The following is a 19,012-nucleotide window of genomic DNA, read 5'->3' on the forward strand; positions in this document are numbered from 1 at the left end:
CTGCCTCGAGTCAGACAGCATTCCCTGAGCAGACCCCCGGCTTGCTCATCTGAAAACTCTACCTACAGCTATCTTCCTCGGTTAAAGTTTCGGGGTTTTGCTTCTTTTTTTAAAGAGCTGAATCATTTCAGATACTGAGATGCCTCCGAAAGACAAATCTCGATGTCAGTAGAATAAAACGGAGCAGGTGTGCAAATGTCCTGAAGCCCGCAGAGCCTGACACACACAGCGATCTCAGTGCCAGTCAGTCTAGTCCTTGCTGGTCCCGTGGCCGCACCTGTCACCTGCCCCATCATCTCTGCAGAGGGGGATCCAGGCCCTGATGTACAGAAAACCCGGCTCCAGTCACACAGCACCCTGCTCTGTCAGGAGTGCCCGGACATCAATACAAATGCCCTGAGGGGTTCTTTTGGGATCCCTCACCTTGTACTCCAGCCCCCAACCCACCTAACCCCGAATGAGAGGTTATAAATGCCCTCACAATGACTTCTGAGCTAACGTGCTGTCCCAGGTCTAACCATAGGCGCGGTCTACCACAAGGAACATGCCGTATCGCTTCAGGATAGGCTAGGGGAGCGGGGACAGTGGGAGCCCAGACCTCTTGCTGGTCTGGCAGATGCAAGTTGAGGAATAACTAGGAAGAGAGCTGCGGGCTTGGCTCTATTCCGGAAGTCTGTCATGGGTCCCCGTGTTTGTGAAACGCTGATGGCGGGGGTGACTCGGCGCCCCCAAACACAGTGTGTGGCTCAGCACCCTTGCGGGGGAGGGACTCGAGAACAGGAAGTCAGGGTCCAAATGGAAATGAGTCCCTCACATCTCCATAGCCTGCTTTTATTCTATCAGGTGCTGGCGATGATCCCCCTAGGCTGGGCTGATGGAAAAGTTCTCGAAGATGCTCACGAAAGTTTGACCCCCTCCCCTTTTTTTTTTTAAACAAGAAATCAGTCAATGAGGAAAGGATAAATGTCCCCAGCTTTTGCTCTTTAGCTTACACAGCTTCAGGACAAGGCCATTTCCTTTTGCTAAATAAAGTAAGGTTGGACTCTTAAGCCCTAGCATTCCAGGAGGTACCTGAATGAAACAAATGCTCCAAAGCAGGAGAGCAAATCAACTGTTCCCGCCTCCCCGACTTGCTCCACTCCTGTCAAGGGGAGTCCGGAGACGCGGCTGCACACCTGCCTCGGCCTGACGTTATGGGTTGTCTTACCTTGGGCTAGTCACTGAACCATCTAATCTTCTTCATCTATGAAATGAAGAGTTGCCCTTTTTATTGCCCTAAAGCTCTTCTGGCTCTGAATGTAAAAGCTGTTATGAAGTGTATGTTCCATTTATAAGCAAATACAGCTTAAAACACATAGCCAGGAAGCACTGGTGAAAAGACAGCAAGATGTTAAAATTTGGGCAGCTCTTGGCTGTCTACCCTAACAGAGAGAAAGCCAAGTGGGGAGAGGAAATTTTATCTCAAGTAGACGTTCTTTCTGCACTTGACCTAGCTATCTGAGAATAGGCAATTTTCTGCAAATGGACTAAAATGTCTACACCCATGATTTCCTACCTTTTGAAGTGGAATCTCTCTACCATCTCCCTTAATAACATCTCCCCCTTTATCCAAAATACATATTTGAAAATTAAAAGGATTAAATTTTTTTTTGTTTGTTTGAAATCTAAAGCAACGCTGCAGATAGTAAGGCCTGCCACTGATACCTGCAGGTCGGAAACGGCCGTAGACCCACTTAATCTGAAATGGGAGAACGGAAAGATGCCGAGCTGAGAGACTTCAATGGAAGGGCCTCTAAATTGTCATTTTCAGCCAGAGATACATGCCTGGCTTTGAAGAAATTGTAACTCTAAGTGTCAGACCTGAGAAAATTGCTTCTCTGCGTCACCTGGTCTAAGACTTTGAGACATGCCACACCATCCTCACCACTCACCCCAGAATCAACGGGGGGAAGGGAAGGGGTTGTTAATCTACCCAAATAACTGATGCTACTATGGTAAATTAAAAAATCTAGGCTACATTTGTACACCAGGATAATTTTATCCTACAAGGTCTTTAAACCAACATTCCTGAAATGCAGATGAGTTTACAAAGGCTGAGTACACCGTCTTATCTTGGAAAACTGTTCTGAAGTCAATACTGAGTTACTCTTAGATATACTCTTAGAAATACTCTCAGGGTGTGTGCGTCTCTACACAAGCACACACCCACAAAAACGCTGCGTCCCAGCAAAAAGCCTGGACAACTCACACAGAGTCCTTGTTACTGATCTGAAGTCCCTCCATCCCTAAGATGACAAAGAATGAGGCCACAAAAAGCTGAATGTTTGGTGAGTGGGGAAAGAAAAGGCAAATCTCCTTTTTCCTAAGGAACCCTAAGTCAAGCCCATGACCTGAAGTGTGGAAAGTATTTACGGAACAGGAAACATGGGGGGTTGCTGAGAACAAATGGCCTGTCTGAGCGGAGAATGAGAGCAGATAAAGCACCATACCGGGGACACAGGTCTCAGGGCCCGCTCGCCTTTCTTCCCTGTCCAATTTCTGGCATGCCATGCCGTCAATGGCCTCACCACCTCGGCCACACGGGGTTCAGCAAGCTGTGTCATGCATAAACTCCTCAGCCTGAAGCCTTTCAAACGGTTATAGTCTCTTAGTAAACAGCCTTTCACATGTCACGAAGCAGAGCATGGCGGCTGCTCTGCTTCTGGGCTCCGCAGACTGCCTCCTTGTTACAGTTTCAATGTGCCTCATGTTTGGGACGTGTCTACATGACATGTGACAGGAAGGCAGCCGCATCAGAAATGCACATGGCTAGAGCAGTGTGCAGCTCCAACTCCAGGACGTTTCACGAATCAGCCTCCAGACGGGACGGGAGTCTTACTCCCAGGTCCCTCTGCCTCCTCAGTGTTCAATTATCTCTAGGAACCAACTATCTTGTCATCTTCCGGCACTAATCATCAACCAATTTTAAAGACGCTATGAAAAGGGTTACGAGCTTGCGCGTGCCATATGATAGCTGTTACACAGTTAATAAACAGCTTACAAAATCAACCTACTGCGAAGACCTTGCTCAGGAAGCATCACTTTAAAGTGTAAGGACTCCAGCCCACTTCATTCACAAGCCCACCAACACATGAGAGGAATCCGTAACATTGTAAAAAGACCAGGGATTCAAAAACTCTGCATAGCCCTTACATGCTTTTCCCCAAATATACTTTTCCCAGCACTGCAAATATATAACACAAGAGAGGAAAGATAGCAATTTGCTTGCAAAATCACTTTTTCAAGAAAAGACAGAACAAAGAACACTCTTCTAGAAAGTCATCTCGCAGATGCTGTTTCTTGTCTTGCGCTATGGGGGTTCACATGACCTCTGCAATTATTAGTGCTGGTCCCTGAGCAGACAGACATCACAAAACTCTGTGATGGTTTGGGAGAAAAGATGGAGGGCACTTGAATTTTTCTAGCCATGATCTCTCATTTGCTTATTATTAGAGAAAGCAGGAGTAAATACAAAAGGGGGCTATTCCGGTCAGGCAACGGCTAATGCCAAGAAGGGAAGGCACATTCACACTTCTCCTGACTTCCCATGTAATGAGTAGCAATTAATTCATCTTATTGTATTTCCAAATGCCAAAGACTCCATTCACATCAAAGAAAAATTTTTCAAGGCTTTTACCATTGTTCATTTTTAAATGTACTAAGCTATATTTAGTATTATAATTGTCAACAGTGTTTCCTTTAATTCCGATGTGGGGCTCAGCATTGTTAAAGATTATAGATGAGGACCCAGGTGATTTGTAGGTGTGCCTGAGGACTCTCCCAGGAAGCCTGGCACTCAGGTCAGCTACTAGGTCTGGGTGCTAGGGGTCGGGAGCGGGGAGCTCCCTTCTGATCACAGCCCTCTTCCCCTGGGAGGCAACAGCAAGGGGCAAGAAGTCAATCTCCTGAGAAGCCAGAGGAACCCATGCCTACAGCAGGCTCAAGTTTGCCTCCAGACTGAGTATCAGCTCCCACTGCTCATTTGCCCTGTTTAATGCTAACATGCATGAAGAGGGGGCTCCGCTGAGGGAGACAACACGGAAGCACCCTAAGTCAGGGAAATGAGCCCCCATCCTTGACCAGCATTCTTTGGGGAGACAGCATGCCACTATGCTGAGAGTTCGGGCTTTGGTGCCAGCTGGCCGTGGGATCAAATTCAGACTTGTGACCTTGGATGAGTCACCTGGCCGTTCTAAGCATTGGTCTCCACATTTCTAAAATGAGGACAAGAACACCCACCTTCAGGCCTGCTTTAAGCACTGTGTTAAGTTAAGTGTGCCCTGTGTTAAGCACTCCACAGGGTGCCCGCAGCCTTGCCATTCAGGGAACTTGGGAGTCTAACGGAGCCCAAGTCACCAGAAAGCCTTAGGAGCCCCAGTCCCCATTCCATAAACTTTCAGCACCACGTTCCTCTCAGGTACTGTCTACACTGGAGGCCTGCTAACAATGGGATGTCTCTAGGAAGGAACACAAGGAGAGAATGAGGCTGTTTCTGTTGCCCTGAAAAAGCAAACCCAGTTCTGGCTCAGTTCATACAGAAAGGGACACGCATTCCGTCCCCCAGTTTACACCGGGAGCCCTGCATCACCACACCCCTGGTGAACGGTTCTAATTCCATCACACCCAAGCATGAGAAATTACCGGTCTCTAGTCTCAGCTTTAACTCACTTAAATTAGAAACAAGGTAGGGAAAATATCGCTGGGGAGAGAGGGTGCATGCCACGAATGCAAAAGAACCCCGTGAAGGTCGGCAGACGCCAGGAGAGGCAGCACGTCATTTCCCGAATGCCACAGCCAGGCCCAGCGTCTGGTGCTGGTGCGGAGCCCAAGGAGGGGGTCGTCTCAGGCTTCTTGGGCCCAGTGACCATGGATAGCCAATGCCTGAGGGAACAGAGGGGCTCAGGGGGCCGTGGGGAGCACCCATGGATGAAGCAAAGCATGTCTCCCATGTGGACGGGCCCATTCCTGGCTGGAACCAGTGGTGATACCACTGGGAAGGGGCAGTGTGGATGGTGGCAATGCCCCAGCAAAGTTCCTGAACTCTTTGGGAGAATTAAATCAGCAGTCTGAACTTTAAGCTCTCTGCTTATTGGAAGGAATGGCAGACTGGAAAGAATGGCTTGTTCAGAAATCAAATCACAAAAGGCCAGCAGGGCGAGAATGAAGAAAACAGCCCCGGAGAGCACATGTAGCTCGTAAATTAGTCACCAACGACTGGACACAAGCGGACCATCTCAGTCCTTTCCTGGCATGATGCAGTGTCAGCAAGTGCGGGCTTTTCCTCAGCGCGAGCCGAGAGCTTGACACAAACACGTCTGCTGCCCGAGATGTATTCCCGCTGAGATTAGGGCAGAATGAAGACCTCCTTTCCTCGGGGTCCCATCTGGACCTGTATACTCCCCAAAATGCACTACACACAAGTGGTCTAGTCCAACCTCTCAGGAGGATGGCGGTCCACAGCGTGGCGGTGGCCTGCAGGGCACCCTTCTGCCGCTGTGAGGAAAGGGAGGCCTCTGGGCAGGGACGGAACCACCTCACAAGGCAACCGAACACAAAGAGATAGACACTCAGAGCGGGAACTCAACGTAGGAGCTCTGACTAGCACAGAAAGACTGCTTCCTGTGTGGACAACACATCTGCATTCGTTCTAGGGGCTGGGATATTAAATCCCCAGAGCTTAAAAAAAATAGATAAGAAGAGCTAATGGCCTCTTCGTCCATTAACGGTGAGTGAAATCATTCAAAGGCAGGAATAATTTCTAGAGTTGCAGCCCAGTGTTCAGACCATACCACACACTGTCTTCTTGGACTGCTGGGCCAGAGATGGCAGCGAGGGGAGAGACAAGAGGAAGCGAAACTGCTACGGGGGACACCACTGCAGACAGAGCTGGTGACACAGGGGCCAAAGCAGGGAAGTATGCATCCCTGGAATTCCTAAACGCCCGTTGCACAGACCCAGAGGTGACCGGCACCCTGTAGCCGCACAGCTGCATCTTCTACCTTAGAACCAGAACCGGGCCTAGTTACGCCCGAGTCACCGAAGACCGACCTCGTGCCTGGAGAGCAGTGGGCCACTAGGATTCTGTCGGAGTAGGGGCCACAACATGGCACGCCCAACATCAAGACAGGATGCCCTCAAAGCTAAGCTTTATTTCCGACCAGCAGTTAGCACCCTCATGTGTCTCTTAAGGCACTTTGGTCAAGAAGATTAAAGCAAAAAACCTATAAAATTTATGTTTAATGTCCAAATTTCCAGCCTGCTGGCCACAAATGCCTTGCATTTCCTTATCCCATCTTAGAAGGCTCTTGAATCTCAACTGCACTCTGGGGACCCCTTCACCCCTTCTCCCTATGCTACTGTCCCAGTTTCTCTGCTCCTGGTTCTTCATCTCTTTGCACCAGGCCTCGACCACTTCACCGTTCCCTCCATATGCTTGCCTCTGGCATCCCTCCCTTATGGTTACAGTTTGTGTCCAAGGTCAGCCCAAGTTGTTGGTCAAGTCTATCTTGGCTTAGGCTGCTATACATCGTAGAGAAAGTCTCATGTTGGTAGCAATGGCTTTAGCACAAACTCAGAATAAATGATGAATTAAAAACCTAGATTCATTTCAGGACAGGGCAAAAGGAGAAAACAGTTTTCACTGGATTTATTTTCTTAGGGAAATAAGTGGCAAGGAAAGGTACTGTTGGTGGGGAGTGGGGAGAAGAGAGAGATTGAGACTAGCTGGGGAAGGGAGTTGGGGAGAGGAAATTAGGAAAAGAATAATGGTTTGCCATTTGATTCATTCCACTGAAAAAAAATTATTAAAGGAAAAATGTCCTAATGAACATGATCATTTCTGCTTGGTATGGACATAAATATAGCACTTCTCTGCACTTTTTAACTTCGTTGTATTTAAAATGTAGCAACCCAAATTCAGAGTTCATTTTGATGTAATTTTGATAGTGAATGGCTATGACTTTAAGAGAACCCGACCTTCGAAAACCTAGTTGCATGCTGCTACTGAAAAGTTTTGGTGTACACTTTTCAGACTCAGTACACGTTTCAGACTCAGTAAGGACAGGAGTTTGAAACATAAATAATCTATTCTTCAAAAACACTGAGGAAGGAAGAGTTCACGGCAGCCCCAGCACACTGGCGTGGGAACCAGCCGTGGAGCGGGGAAGCACTAATGTGAGCCACTGAGCTGGGCCCCGGGAATGGGGGGGGGGGGCGCGTGTGGCTGCCCTGTCTAGGCCCTCACCGCTCTCTCAGACGACAGCACCCCCTGATTTAGGCTCCCTGCCTCCAGCTCTGCCTCCCTCTTGGCCATCCCTCTGAAAAGAGTGGGAGAGAGCTTTCCAAAGCTTAAGTGTGAGTGCTTCCCACACGCTCCCCAAGGCCGGGAGTTGACCCTCACCCTCCCATAGATGACCCAGGACCTTCCTGTTAAGTTCCTCCAGTCTCGTTCCCATCCCATGCCTCAAAGTGATGGTGTTCTTGGTGATTCCCCAAACACCCCCATATCTCGGGGGAACTGTCTGTCTTCCTGAATGCCCAGTTCTGATGGCACCCCCTCCAATGAGGCTTTCCTTACTTATCCCACACTCAGAACCACCCACTCTTTTCCACTGCAGTCCCCCAGCTGTGGGACAACCTACTGGAAGCCTCATATTTCTCCCAAATGTGGCCAAAAGCAACAGAAAAGCTTAGTGTCCTCAAGAACAGACACTCTGCATATTTGACTCTCTAAGCCCAATATCTGCTCAAGGGTCTAGAACACACTGGATTCTCGATGAGAAGTTTACTGGAGTGAATTAATCATTTTTGTGCTTTATAAAGCTTGAATCTTTGTGGAAATCTTAAACTTCCCCCCAAAACAAATTTTGTTATAAAAATTAAGATTAGGGGTGCCTGGGTGGTACAGTCAGTTAAGCATATGCCTTCAGCTCAGTTATGATCCCACGGTCCTGGGATGGAGTCCCACGTCGGGCTCTCTGCTCAATAGGGAGTCTGTTTCTCCCTCTCCCTCTGTGCTCTATCTCAAATAAATAAATAAAATCTTTTAAAAAAAAAAGTTAAAATTAAAGCCCACACATTTGGGGGCAAATCTAGCTCACGAACAAGCACTCTGAGAACCGCTTCTGCAATTAGCAAAAGCCTAAAGCTGACCTTTGCAACTTATTTTAAATAGATTTTCAAGGGCTGGACTGTGACCCAGGAATGACCACTCTCTCCGTGAGTGTGTTTTCTTCAGAGGAATAGGGTAGAGCTTGCTGCAGGGCACACGCTGTCCTGTAGAGGCTGCAGGAACAGCTGAGAGGAAGTCACCTCCTTGTCCCTTTGCCTCAAGCAGGGTGGTTTTCAAACCTTATTCAGTGGAATAGCCAAAGAGGCCATTGCTAAAGATAAAAGAGCATGAGCTTCAATCAAAACAGCATTTACTCATTTGGAGGTGCCTGGGTGGCACAGTCTGTTAGGTGTCTGACTCTTGATTTCGGCTCAGGTCCTGATCTCAGGGTTGTGAGATCAAGCCCTGTGCCAGGCTCCAAATTCTACTTGGAGTTCACTTCTGATTCCCTCTCTCTCTCTCCCTCGGGCCCTCCTGCTCCTGCTCTATCAAATAAATAAATCTTAAAAAAGAAAAAGAAAAAGAAAAAGAATAGTGTTTACTCATTTATATATTAAATGTTTTGACTAAGATTTCAGTCTGAAGTATGAGTTTGTGGCTTAAAAAAGGCTGGAAAGTGACTAGCCTCAAGGACTCTAGCACACCCTTCTCCGGGAATGGGGGGGGGGGGCGGTCCTAGGCATTTGGGCTCACGTGGAGGCCACACTTGGCAGTGGTCCTAGGTCTGAGCAAACCACCTTTTTCCAACTCCAAAGTAGGACCAAGAGATGAAGCTTGGCTTCATTTTTCAAAGGAGGGCTACCGGCCTCCGTCCACCACCAGAGAATAGAAATCCTTGATTTGGAAGCGTACGGTCAAGTGACCAGTGGCAGGCTGAGGCTGGCAGGCCGGGGCAGGTCCTGAAGTGGCCAGTCAGCGGCCACCTTCCCTCCAGGAGGCCTTGCCACATCTTCTCAGGCAAACCACATCTCTGTTAAATCTCGATACTTCCTGACCCCCACCACCCACCCAGAAGCTACTCTCATCACCTGCTGGGATGACTTCCACCTTCTGTGGCAACTTTATCTCGTTAGTTCGTGTGGGAGGCCAAGATGACATGGCTATCAGCCTGACCCCACAACAAACTCAACCGGGAGACTCAGCCCTGCCTCCCACAGATGCGCTGTTAGACCCCAGAGCTGAATGAGGGAGCACAGAGAAACGGGCGCCATCAACCTCTCCTATAAGACCACCTCCCGGGTACAGCTGGTTAGGAAGGTTAGGGAAGGTGTCTCTAACATCAAACACCCATGGGCAGTGAAGGCGCACCCTCTCTGCAGGCAGGCGACAGCTGGTCCCATGCTCCTAGACTGTCTTAACGTCCTCTGAGTGGTGACACAGCAGCTCTGTGGCTAGGACCTCACTGCCCTGAGTTACGGGTGACTACCACAGGGTCAGGCACACACGAAGCCCACACCTGGACCAAGGGCTCTAAGTTAAAAATTCACCTTGCTTCTAAAAGGCGAGCACCGAGGAAAAGGTCAGTAGCAAGAGCTACATGCCCAGCTCCAAGGGACGCGAGGGGTGACACAGGGCTGTGCTGGCACAAGGCCTTCTGCTTAAAAACCGTCTCCCACCTCCACTGGACACAGCCCTGCCTGAGAGAGCAGTGGCTTATGATTCAGAAAGATCTCAGTTCAAATCCTGACAGTGACGTGTGCTATGCTTGGGGAGCTCCGGGCACATCAATTAAACTCCTGGAGCCCTGGTTTCCTCAGTGTTACTCCTTAAACTCTCAATAATGGAACTGCCTTGGCAGCGAGCTCAGTGGAGAGACCGTCCAAGAGACCCTCAGCACACTTGACTCCTGTCTTTGCATTCCCACCACCACGCGGCACATCCCTAGGATTCCCTCCATGTTTGTTCTTGGCTCTGTCTGCTAACACTTACCATCCCACAGTGCCCTGTACTTCCAATTCCCATTTCCACGGCCAGCTCTGTGAATTGGGGGTTGGCTGTTCAATGCCCACCATGATGAACGCCATGCCCGGAACGCTCAACTGCTATTAGCTGACAGGAAGAACAAAGGCCTCCCTTCTTCCAAGAATAATGTGGCAGGGAGGAAGGCAAGTAAATGTAAGAAGATGCAGGTGGCGCTCAGAGCTGAAAGGCTGAGCTGGTTGCTACCCGACCACCCCTGTTTCTGCCTCCTCCTTGGGTCTGCCCTCAAGCAGACTGGGCCAGGGCTGAAAGGAGGGGGAGAGTCACCTTCTCTTATTTTGGAAGAACAAACATAGATATCGCCGTGTGTTTGGGGGTACACGTATGTATAAAGTAACGGTAAACTGTTTCCGCCGAGGAAGACTCTTCAGGTTCCCAAATGAGAAAAAGAGCCCTTCCCGCATCCCATGGGGATTCCCTTCTGGACAGGAGAGCTTAGTTTGTCACGTACAGGGCTTCTGGTCCAGGGCAGTGGGCTCGGGGTGGGGGGGTAGGGGGAGGGGCAGCAGGAACCACACGGATGGTAGAGAAATAGAGCAATTCATAACATCGCAGATGGGAACACAAAATCGATGTCTGTCAACTTCTTTTGTACATCATTAATTCGTTAGCGCAGAGAAACCAGAAACAGAGTCAGAACTTGAGCAAACACTGGGGTAGTTGCATCCACATAGAGAGGACGGCACCCTTGGTTAAAAAGCAGGATCTATGAGGTTATCTTAGTCTTCCAACTAACTGCTCAGCCAGTGCAGCTAAAAGCCAGCCACCATCAGCCACACGTGCGAGCGAGCGAGCATGCTGCCCACTGCAGAGGGCCACCAAATGCTCCTTCCTGGTCACTAGTGCTGTTCCACAGCCAGCCTTGTTTGCATAAAAGAAAAAAAAAATTTAGGAGGACTTTGGGAAGGATCCCAGTGTCGACCGTTCGGTGCTGTGAAATCACACTTTGTTCTTTAGGTTTAGTACAAAAACAAATTTAATTAATGTATGGGGAAAATCAGAACAGAACAACCACGAGAAAGTTAAGTGGGAAAGGAAATGATATGGGCTACAAACTCATTTTTATTAGAAAGTAAAGCACTTCTGTGCAAACTATAATCCCTCCGTATTTCTAAAATAGGGCATTATGGAAAAAAAAAGTCATTTATGTTTTACTATAAATCTTGGAAGGGGAGAAAATAAGGAGAACTTGCATTTAAAAACTCTCAATGCCTCTGTTTATTCCGGCAAAATATATTTTCAGAGACTGGAAAATCAGACACACGTAAAGAACAATTAAATTCACGTATAAATGGAACTGCAAACATGGATTTCATTAAGAGCTTTCCCATCTCTAAGATCTTTTTTTTAAGGCCTCACCTCAATTTATTTATTTTTTTTTTAAGTAACAGAGCCATACACTTAAAAAACAGTATTGAGCAATATGGAAGAAATCTGGCAGAAAATCCTCTCTGTGTTGAAAGAACACATGAAAAAGACGTGTCTTTCATAAGTATTCTTTAAAATACATTAAGAGCGTAAAACAACTTCTAACTATTCTTTTAAAGTAATTTCATGGTAACTACTCTGGAAGTTGATTCTTATTTTATTTATTTGCTATTTCTACAATAACTTGGTGTCTCTGGACTTTCCCCCCCCCCTCTTGTAGCCCAGGGCTATTTGGTGGACATTTGAAGGTTAAAAAAAAATCATGTTTCTGTGCTGAAAAGTTATCAAGACCAGCTCTCTGCTGCATTTGCATTGTTATTAGGGACACACACACACACACACACACACACACACACACACACACTGAGCTTAATGTGAGGCTAGTACAGAAAGAGAGATTAGACACAAAGAAATGTAAACAGCTCTCACATGCGAGGAAACTAGGTTACGAGAATCCCAGCACCAGGCATTCACCAGTCACCATGGAAAACAGGAAGTGAGATGCATAGCAACCACAAGCCAAAAAGCAGGAAAGCGCATACCTTTAGCTTGGAATGAAAATCACGAGATTTCCTTCTGGCAAGAACCTGAATGTGACTAGACACCTGCAGGGTAGGGGAAGGGAGGAAAACAAAGGAAAAGCCTGTAACCATGGAGATGAAAAGCCCCCTACAACTGGGCAAGCCAGACGTACCTTAATGGCGGCTTGAATTTCTCGAACTTTCTTTCTTGCTAAGACCTGTATATGACTAGACACCTACATTGTTCGGGTTTATGAGGGGAAACAAAACAAAACAAAACAAAACAAAAAAAAGGAAATCAAATATAAAATCGCTACTCCTTGGGAGGGTTCTGGGGTGGGGGGTTGGGGGGGAGGTTATTTGCATCTCAACAAAGCTCTGCAGTTAGGAATACACAGTCCCAGCCAGACACCAAGCCCCCAGCGCTGTTCTAAGCTTTTCAGACTGGGTCATCACTGCAGTGACTTGATTCAGGATGAAAGTTAGGCTGCTCTTAGTTTTCTCACCAGGGAGAAATCATGGGCACAGGATGAGAGGGGGAGAGTGGAGTTGTTTCCTTTATGAAATTTAAAAGGTGGGGCTAGAGGTAAATGAAAATATTTATAGCTTCTCAGTATCAGGAGGGAAAATCCCTTCTTCTCAATTTAGAAGAGACTATCCATAAATTAGCACATTCTGCAGAATCAAAAAAGCTGAAGCTGTCAGTTATATTCTGAGCTCATTAAGAGCTCTGGATTCTGTAGCAAATGTTAAAATAATACTGACATGTAAATTAGATCTCAAAGAGAAATGGAAAGACCCAGTTAGCAGAGCAATTTTTTTTTTTTGCCCTTATAAATATCTTTAATCCTTCCACTCTTCTGGATATTGACTGGGCGCCAAGTGGATTTGCATATTATTACAAAGCGAAAAGTGTGAATACAGCCAGCCAGCCATCCTGTTAAAAATCTGGGTTGAAAACCACACGATTTGCTGAACAACAAATTCACATTGGAGAGGTATCACCAACGGCTGCCTAAAAACATCCCCAGGACGCCCGGGTGTGGAAAGCCAGCCAAGCCCAGCTTCTGAAACACGACGATTCCACTGGGTAAACAAATTTGCATCTCTTTCAGTGGGACTTGGTTAAATTTAGAAGAGTCCCCCAGTGAAGGGCTTGGGCACATGACTAGAGCTCCTAGACCAGCAGACAGCTCAGGTCCAAGGCTTTCAGCATGTTGGGAATTAGATCTGTTTCAGAAATTCAGAAACTTCCATTTAAAAGTTCAGCGACTCAGACTGAGAAAGGTGGTTATTTTATTTCAAATACTCTGCTGACTCTAAAAACAGGATTTAGGGTAATAAAAGATCCTTTTATCTTCCAGTTTCAATGATTTTTTTTTTCCAATTTGTTTTTTTGTTTGTTTTTTTAAGTACAGAAAAGCAGGAACTCCCCCATCCTCTTCACCCCTCCATCGGCTCCCGCTTTCACTTGTTCTCATCCGAGTTCTGTTCTCACGTGATTCTCTGACTTGCTGAGGGCCTCTGTCCACTGCTGGGGCGGGGGGGGGGGGGGGGGGGGGGGGCGGTACACATCCACTGAACAGACAATGCCCCTGCCTCTGTGCACTGGCAGGAGGCCACAGCCCTCTGTGCTGACTCAGCAGCCAGGCTCCTGGCGGGGGCACATGGAAGCATTCCTGGGGAAAAGCTCTCCCCGCTGTAAACACTCGTGAAAACAACTCATCATGGAGCAGAGAACTAGAATCTGCTGCTCACACTTAGCGAGACCACAGCTGAGCTCGCCTTTTGATACGATGATCTTTTTTTAAAAAATCCATGCCAGACAGATTCGCATAGGTCAACGTCCAAAAATAATTTTGTTCTGTTAACAACTCACCCGTGAGGCTGGTCTGATTCCACCCACCCCAGCCCCTCTTCCTTCCTTTCTTTTTCTGTTTTTCATTAAACCCGAATTTCTCGTCCATTTCAGTTCTGAACTGGGTCGGGGGGTCTGGGCTGCTTTCCATCAGAAGGAACAAGGAGAGCCAGAACCCTGACAAAGGGCAGAGCAAAATTCCTGACACTGCTCTGCCCAAAGGTTTTTTAAGTTGTAACTTTATTTCCATCACAGCGCTACTGACCAAAGGCCATAAGCATAAGAAGCAACCGGTCCCTGGGCGCGCACCGTTCAGTATTATGTTCAGGCCAAGACTCACGGCTGCTGGGGTTACTGTCCCATCGAAATGATGACTCACGGGTAATGGTTCCAGGATTTTACAATGCGCAAAATCTCCAAGTTTCACGACCTCCGAGCATACAGTCGCGCCCGCAGCTGTCGCGGTGTTTACAGATGCGCAGTTCGGGAAAGAACTGGAGGTATTAAAATATAGTAAAGGAGCAGTGTCTACACTGTCCTTGGAGGAGACGCTTTCCCAGGTATGTGAGACCACACAGTGAGGGGTCACTGAAATGATGAACAGTGAAAACTGAGCCAATGGAAAACACCTACAACACTGACGTCCTTACAGGGGACTCCAACTGGGGGCTCCTAGGAGCCAAAGCACAGACAGCCACTGCAGCCAAAATGCCTCGTTGGGGCCATTCGCTGACATGCACAGTGTCCAGGCCCGTTAGTTTACCTGTTTCCTGGTCCTCGTTTTGCCTGTCCTGAGTTTGATGTATCTGGCTATCAATTCATTCCTACCTGAAAGAAAGAAGAATTTACAATAAGATGGGTTACCTTAAAAACAACAACAGCAACAACAACAACAACAAAAACCAAAACCACAAAAACGAAAACAAAAAACAGCCTCTGAAAGCAAAAAAAGAATTTAGAATCAGGACTCCTTAAGTGGGAGCTGCACACCTATTAATGCTAGAAAAAGAAAACAGTACAATTGTTTGCAACAATATTTACCAGGGGAAATTTAGCACGAAGGGCATTTAATGATGAACTAGGATTAACAACTGAGGATAGAAATGTGTCTCTTGGTTTCTTTACAGGCTCGTACCTAAAGGGGTGCTCAACTTGTACGAGCAACTGGTGGGGGGCCACAAACCCGTTTCCATCCTAAATTTTCATGCCCGCTCCTCCTCACCCAGCCTTCTAGTTATCTCCCGTTAGAGCCAGTAGAACCACTGGGGAATGAACTGCTCCTACCATGAAAGGAGACACTCCCCACAGGTTGTCACTGTGCTAGTAACTAACTATACCCAAGGTCATGTTCATGAAAGAGAAAACGAAAAAAAATGACTTAACCTCCTCAAAACTTCATAACCTGTAGGGGAAACAATATGACCCTACCCGGCCAGGAGACGGGGAGGACAAACAAATCACCTGACTTTGAAGAACTATACAATGTGATGGGAAAAAGACAGCCCCGGAGCTAAGTGGGGATGGGTACGACTGATACTACATGAGCTTTGGGGCTCGCTGTAGGGTTTGTCTGTGCTCTCCTACGTCCCAGACAAAGCTGACACCTGAAGATGGCAAGAGCTTTGTTTCTGCCCCGAAGCCTCCCCAGCACCCAGCACACCGCTGGGCACTCAGAAAGAGCAAATGAGGAAATAACACAGCCTCTGGTCAAAGGGAAGGACCACACCCCCCACCCCCAGATCGCCCCTGGTAGAACTAGTGGCATTATTGATGACCGACCCAAGAGTATGGAAATCTCACCTGATGATTCTAAAGACTCCCTCAGCACTGCCTAGTTGGTTCCCGTCATCAAGACTCTGCCGGCCTGCCCGTGGTAGGACCACGAAGGACAGGATCACAACGGGAAGGCAGAAGAATCATGGAATCCTGGGGCTGGGAAGTGCCTCCAGGTCATCCACTCCCACTAGTAGAAGCCTCAATTCTTAGAAGCCTAACCAAGCACTTCTAGAATTATGGAAGCAGTTCATTTTACCTTAAAACATTTTTTTTTAAAAGATTTTATTTATTTATTTGACAAAGATCACAAGCAGGCAGAGAGAGGGGGAGGGGAAGCAGGCTCCCCGCTGAGCAGAGAACCCGATGCGGGGCTCGATCCCAGGACACTGGGATCATGACGCGAGCCGAAAGCAGAGGCTTTAACCCACTGAGCCACCCAGGCGCCCACCTTAAAACATTTTTAAGGGGAAAAAAAAAGGACGCTTCTTATTTGGGGCTTCTTCTTATAACTTTCATCCCCAGATTCTTTCTTTTTTTAAAGATTTTATTTAATTATTAGAGAGAGAGCGAGGGTGGGAACACAAGCAGGGGGAGTGGGAGAGGGAAAAGCAGGCTTCTTGCTGAATGGGGAGCCCGATGCAGGGCTCTATCCCAGGAGCCTGGGATCATGACCTGAGCTGAAGGCAGATGCTAAACCGACTGAGCAAGCCAGGTGCCCCTCTCCTTGTTCCTCTTAACAAGAACAAGGCTCTGCACATGACTGACTTTCAGATATTAATGACAGCTTTCAGGTCTTCCTGGAGTTATACTCAGGCCAAACCTCCTCTGTTCCTGTTACCTGTGACAGCTTTGGAACACTACCATATCCATCCAGGGGACCATCCTTTGTCTAGCTTCTTCTCATAGCCTCTCAGAGCCCAGAACTACAGTAGTGTTCCTCCTATGACAAGTCCATAGCAGAAGTCTATCACCTCCCTCATCCTAAATACTCTACCTCTGTTAATGTGACCTAATGCTGCATTTGATTTTGGGGAACCACAATCAACTGTCAAATCTGTATCATTTGAACTCCTAGATGTCTTTTTCATATAGACTACTCCTCTGATAGATCCCTACCTCTGTGCCCAGTATTTTCATGCATAGCTGGGGTTTTTCTGATCCAAATACAGAACCTTACACTTATTTCCACTGCACTTCATCCCGTTAGATTAAGCCTATCATTGCAGCCTGTCAGGATCCTCTCGGATCCTGATGCTTGTCTGAACTTACCCTTTCACCACAGGAAAAGGACCTCTAAATTCAGGTTAAAGAACTGCTTCTCCAAGCATTCTCTCTCAAACTTCTGAGAACTACCAATATCCCCTCTAGTGTCATTGGGGTCTACTTCTCCATCTCCCAGATGGTTGTACAGATTTTGCAATTTGTCTCAAAGGCTCGCCGACAGCCGAGCCCAGCCAGGAGTACCTAATTACCAGAAGCCAGACCTGAACGACAACGTCTGCAGACTAGCCAAGCACCCTCCAGCTCAGGGCCTCCCTGTGCGTCCTGTTCAGGGCTGTCTGAGTGGCCAGCACGAAATAAATCCGGGGTTCTGCATTACGCGCAATTTCATTTGAACCTTATCCAGATGGCAAAAATGTCCCCTGCCCCCCTACTCTTTCTCCGTGATAAGAAGACAAGGTTGTGTGATGTGTGTGACACATAACTGTAACTGATTGCTTAGAGCCCCTGAATGAATGGTGAGATCAACACCCAGGACAGCCACATGGGACTGCGTACACCCTGGGGTCTATGCATATGACACCCCTTGGGGTTAGTGTCAAGGCAAACTCTAATTAAAGCACTTCCGAAAATTACTATGACTACAGCATGCCCTCACCCGGCACCTGTCACGTGCTGAGCACGAGATCACAGCCACCATTTCACTGAAACTTGTCATGACTCTCCTTCCCCATTCTTAACCTTTCAAGACCCTGTTCCTTCTTCCATACCACATCTGAAACCACAAAGGGTAATTAACTTGGGGTTTCCGTGTTTCTCACCTCAGTACGGAAATCCGCTGATGCGCATTTTAAATTCAAACTCAACTAACTCTCAGCATCTACCTGATTGAACAAGTGTTTGTTCATCACTTTAGTTCACATGAATTTTCTAATCACCGTGAGGGCGGCTTCATGTACAGAAATGCTATTTGGGCTTACCAGGTTTTTAAAAATGTGTATTTTATTCATTTACTTAAAAAACAAGTTTAAACACCCTAGCTCATCCTTAGGTTTTAAGCATGACTTCTATAACTTTTATAATCACTTTCTTTTTTGTTTTTTCCCCTAAGATTTATTTATTTATTTATTTGAGAGAGAGAGAGAGAAAGAGAATGTGTGTGTGAGCATTACCGGGGCGGGGGCGGGGGCACATAGGGAGAGAGTGAATCTCAAGCAGACTCCACGCTGAGCGGGGAGTCAGATATGGGGCTCGATTTCAGGACCCTGAGCGGAAATCAAGAGTCAGATCGAGCCACCCAGGTGCCTCTATAATCCTATCAAAGAGCCATTCAAATAATGTTTGGTCCATCTTACAAAGCCATTAAACTCCTTTAAACATTTAAAATTACATATTTAATTTAGAATACATTTAATTCTTTCAATTACTAGAATTGTTTGACCTAACTTCTAAAACCTTTCCTTAAACAACTCTTAGGAACCTAATAAATTATCTTAAACACTCTAATACTGCTTATGAATCTAGTAAGACTTCAACCTTCCCAAAAATCAAGTTCTAAATCAGCTACTTGATTTCCCATTTTAATTTGGAAAAACAGGCTAACCTGTTGCATGGGCCAAATTATTTTAAATAATTACTTGAAACATCAAATATGTCTAGATCCTCTAAGTCAAATATTAACACTATGACTTTGCTTCTATTAAAAACTTCTATTTTCAATTCTAAATCTTCCCAGAATTAAAATATGCCTACCCATTATGGAAACAAGTATGGCATTCCAAATGATTTAGGACTATCTTCTTGGCATTTGGGGTTGTACATATTTTGGGGAAATCAACTAGGTTCTGAATGGATTTTTGTCAGTGACCTTGATAGAACATTCTGAGTCCAATTTCTGTGCATTTCTATAGCACGGCTTCCCATATGGGGTGAATCCACATGGTCTAGAGCCCTGGAACTGAACTGTGGTCCTATGGTGCAGAAGTCCTTTACCAAGGACTGGGAGCTCAGGGCACCAGTTATCACTGACGTAACTCAACTGGCAGCCTTGGCTCCGCACAGCATTGTCTTTTCTTATAG

General features: G+C 46.9%; 1 protein-coding gene across 6 annotated transcripts in view; it reads right to left on the bottom strand.

Moving 5' to 3' along the window:
* LOC111159431 (TEA domain transcription factor 1) overlaps positions 1–19,012 on the bottom strand; it is a 258,170-nt gene that overhangs the window by 60,343 nt on the left and 178,815 nt on the right. For 3 of the 6 annotated variants that reach the window (XM_022521893.1, XM_022521892.1, XM_022521890.1), the window contains 3 exons: positions 14,700–14,764; positions 12,252–12,314; positions 12,100–12,162 (listed from right to left, as the gene is read on the bottom strand). In XM_022521893.1, coding sequence (XP_022377601.1) covers positions 12,100–12,162; positions 12,252–12,314; positions 14,700–14,764 — 191 coding nt within the window. The remainder of the gene's footprint in view (positions 1–12,099; positions 12,163–12,251; positions 12,315–14,699; positions 14,765–19,012) is intronic. The other 3 variants (XM_022521895.1, XM_022521894.1, XM_022521891.1) reach the window with 2 other exon arrangements.

This window comes from Enhydra lutris, unplaced genomic scaffold (genome assembly GCF_002288905.1).
Source record: "Enhydra lutris kenyoni isolate GAN:26980312 unplaced genomic scaffold, ASM228890v2 scaffoldscaffold68, whole genome shotgun sequence".
Taxonomy (NCBI): Eukaryota; Metazoa; Chordata; class Mammalia; order Carnivora; family Mustelidae; genus Enhydra; species Enhydra lutris.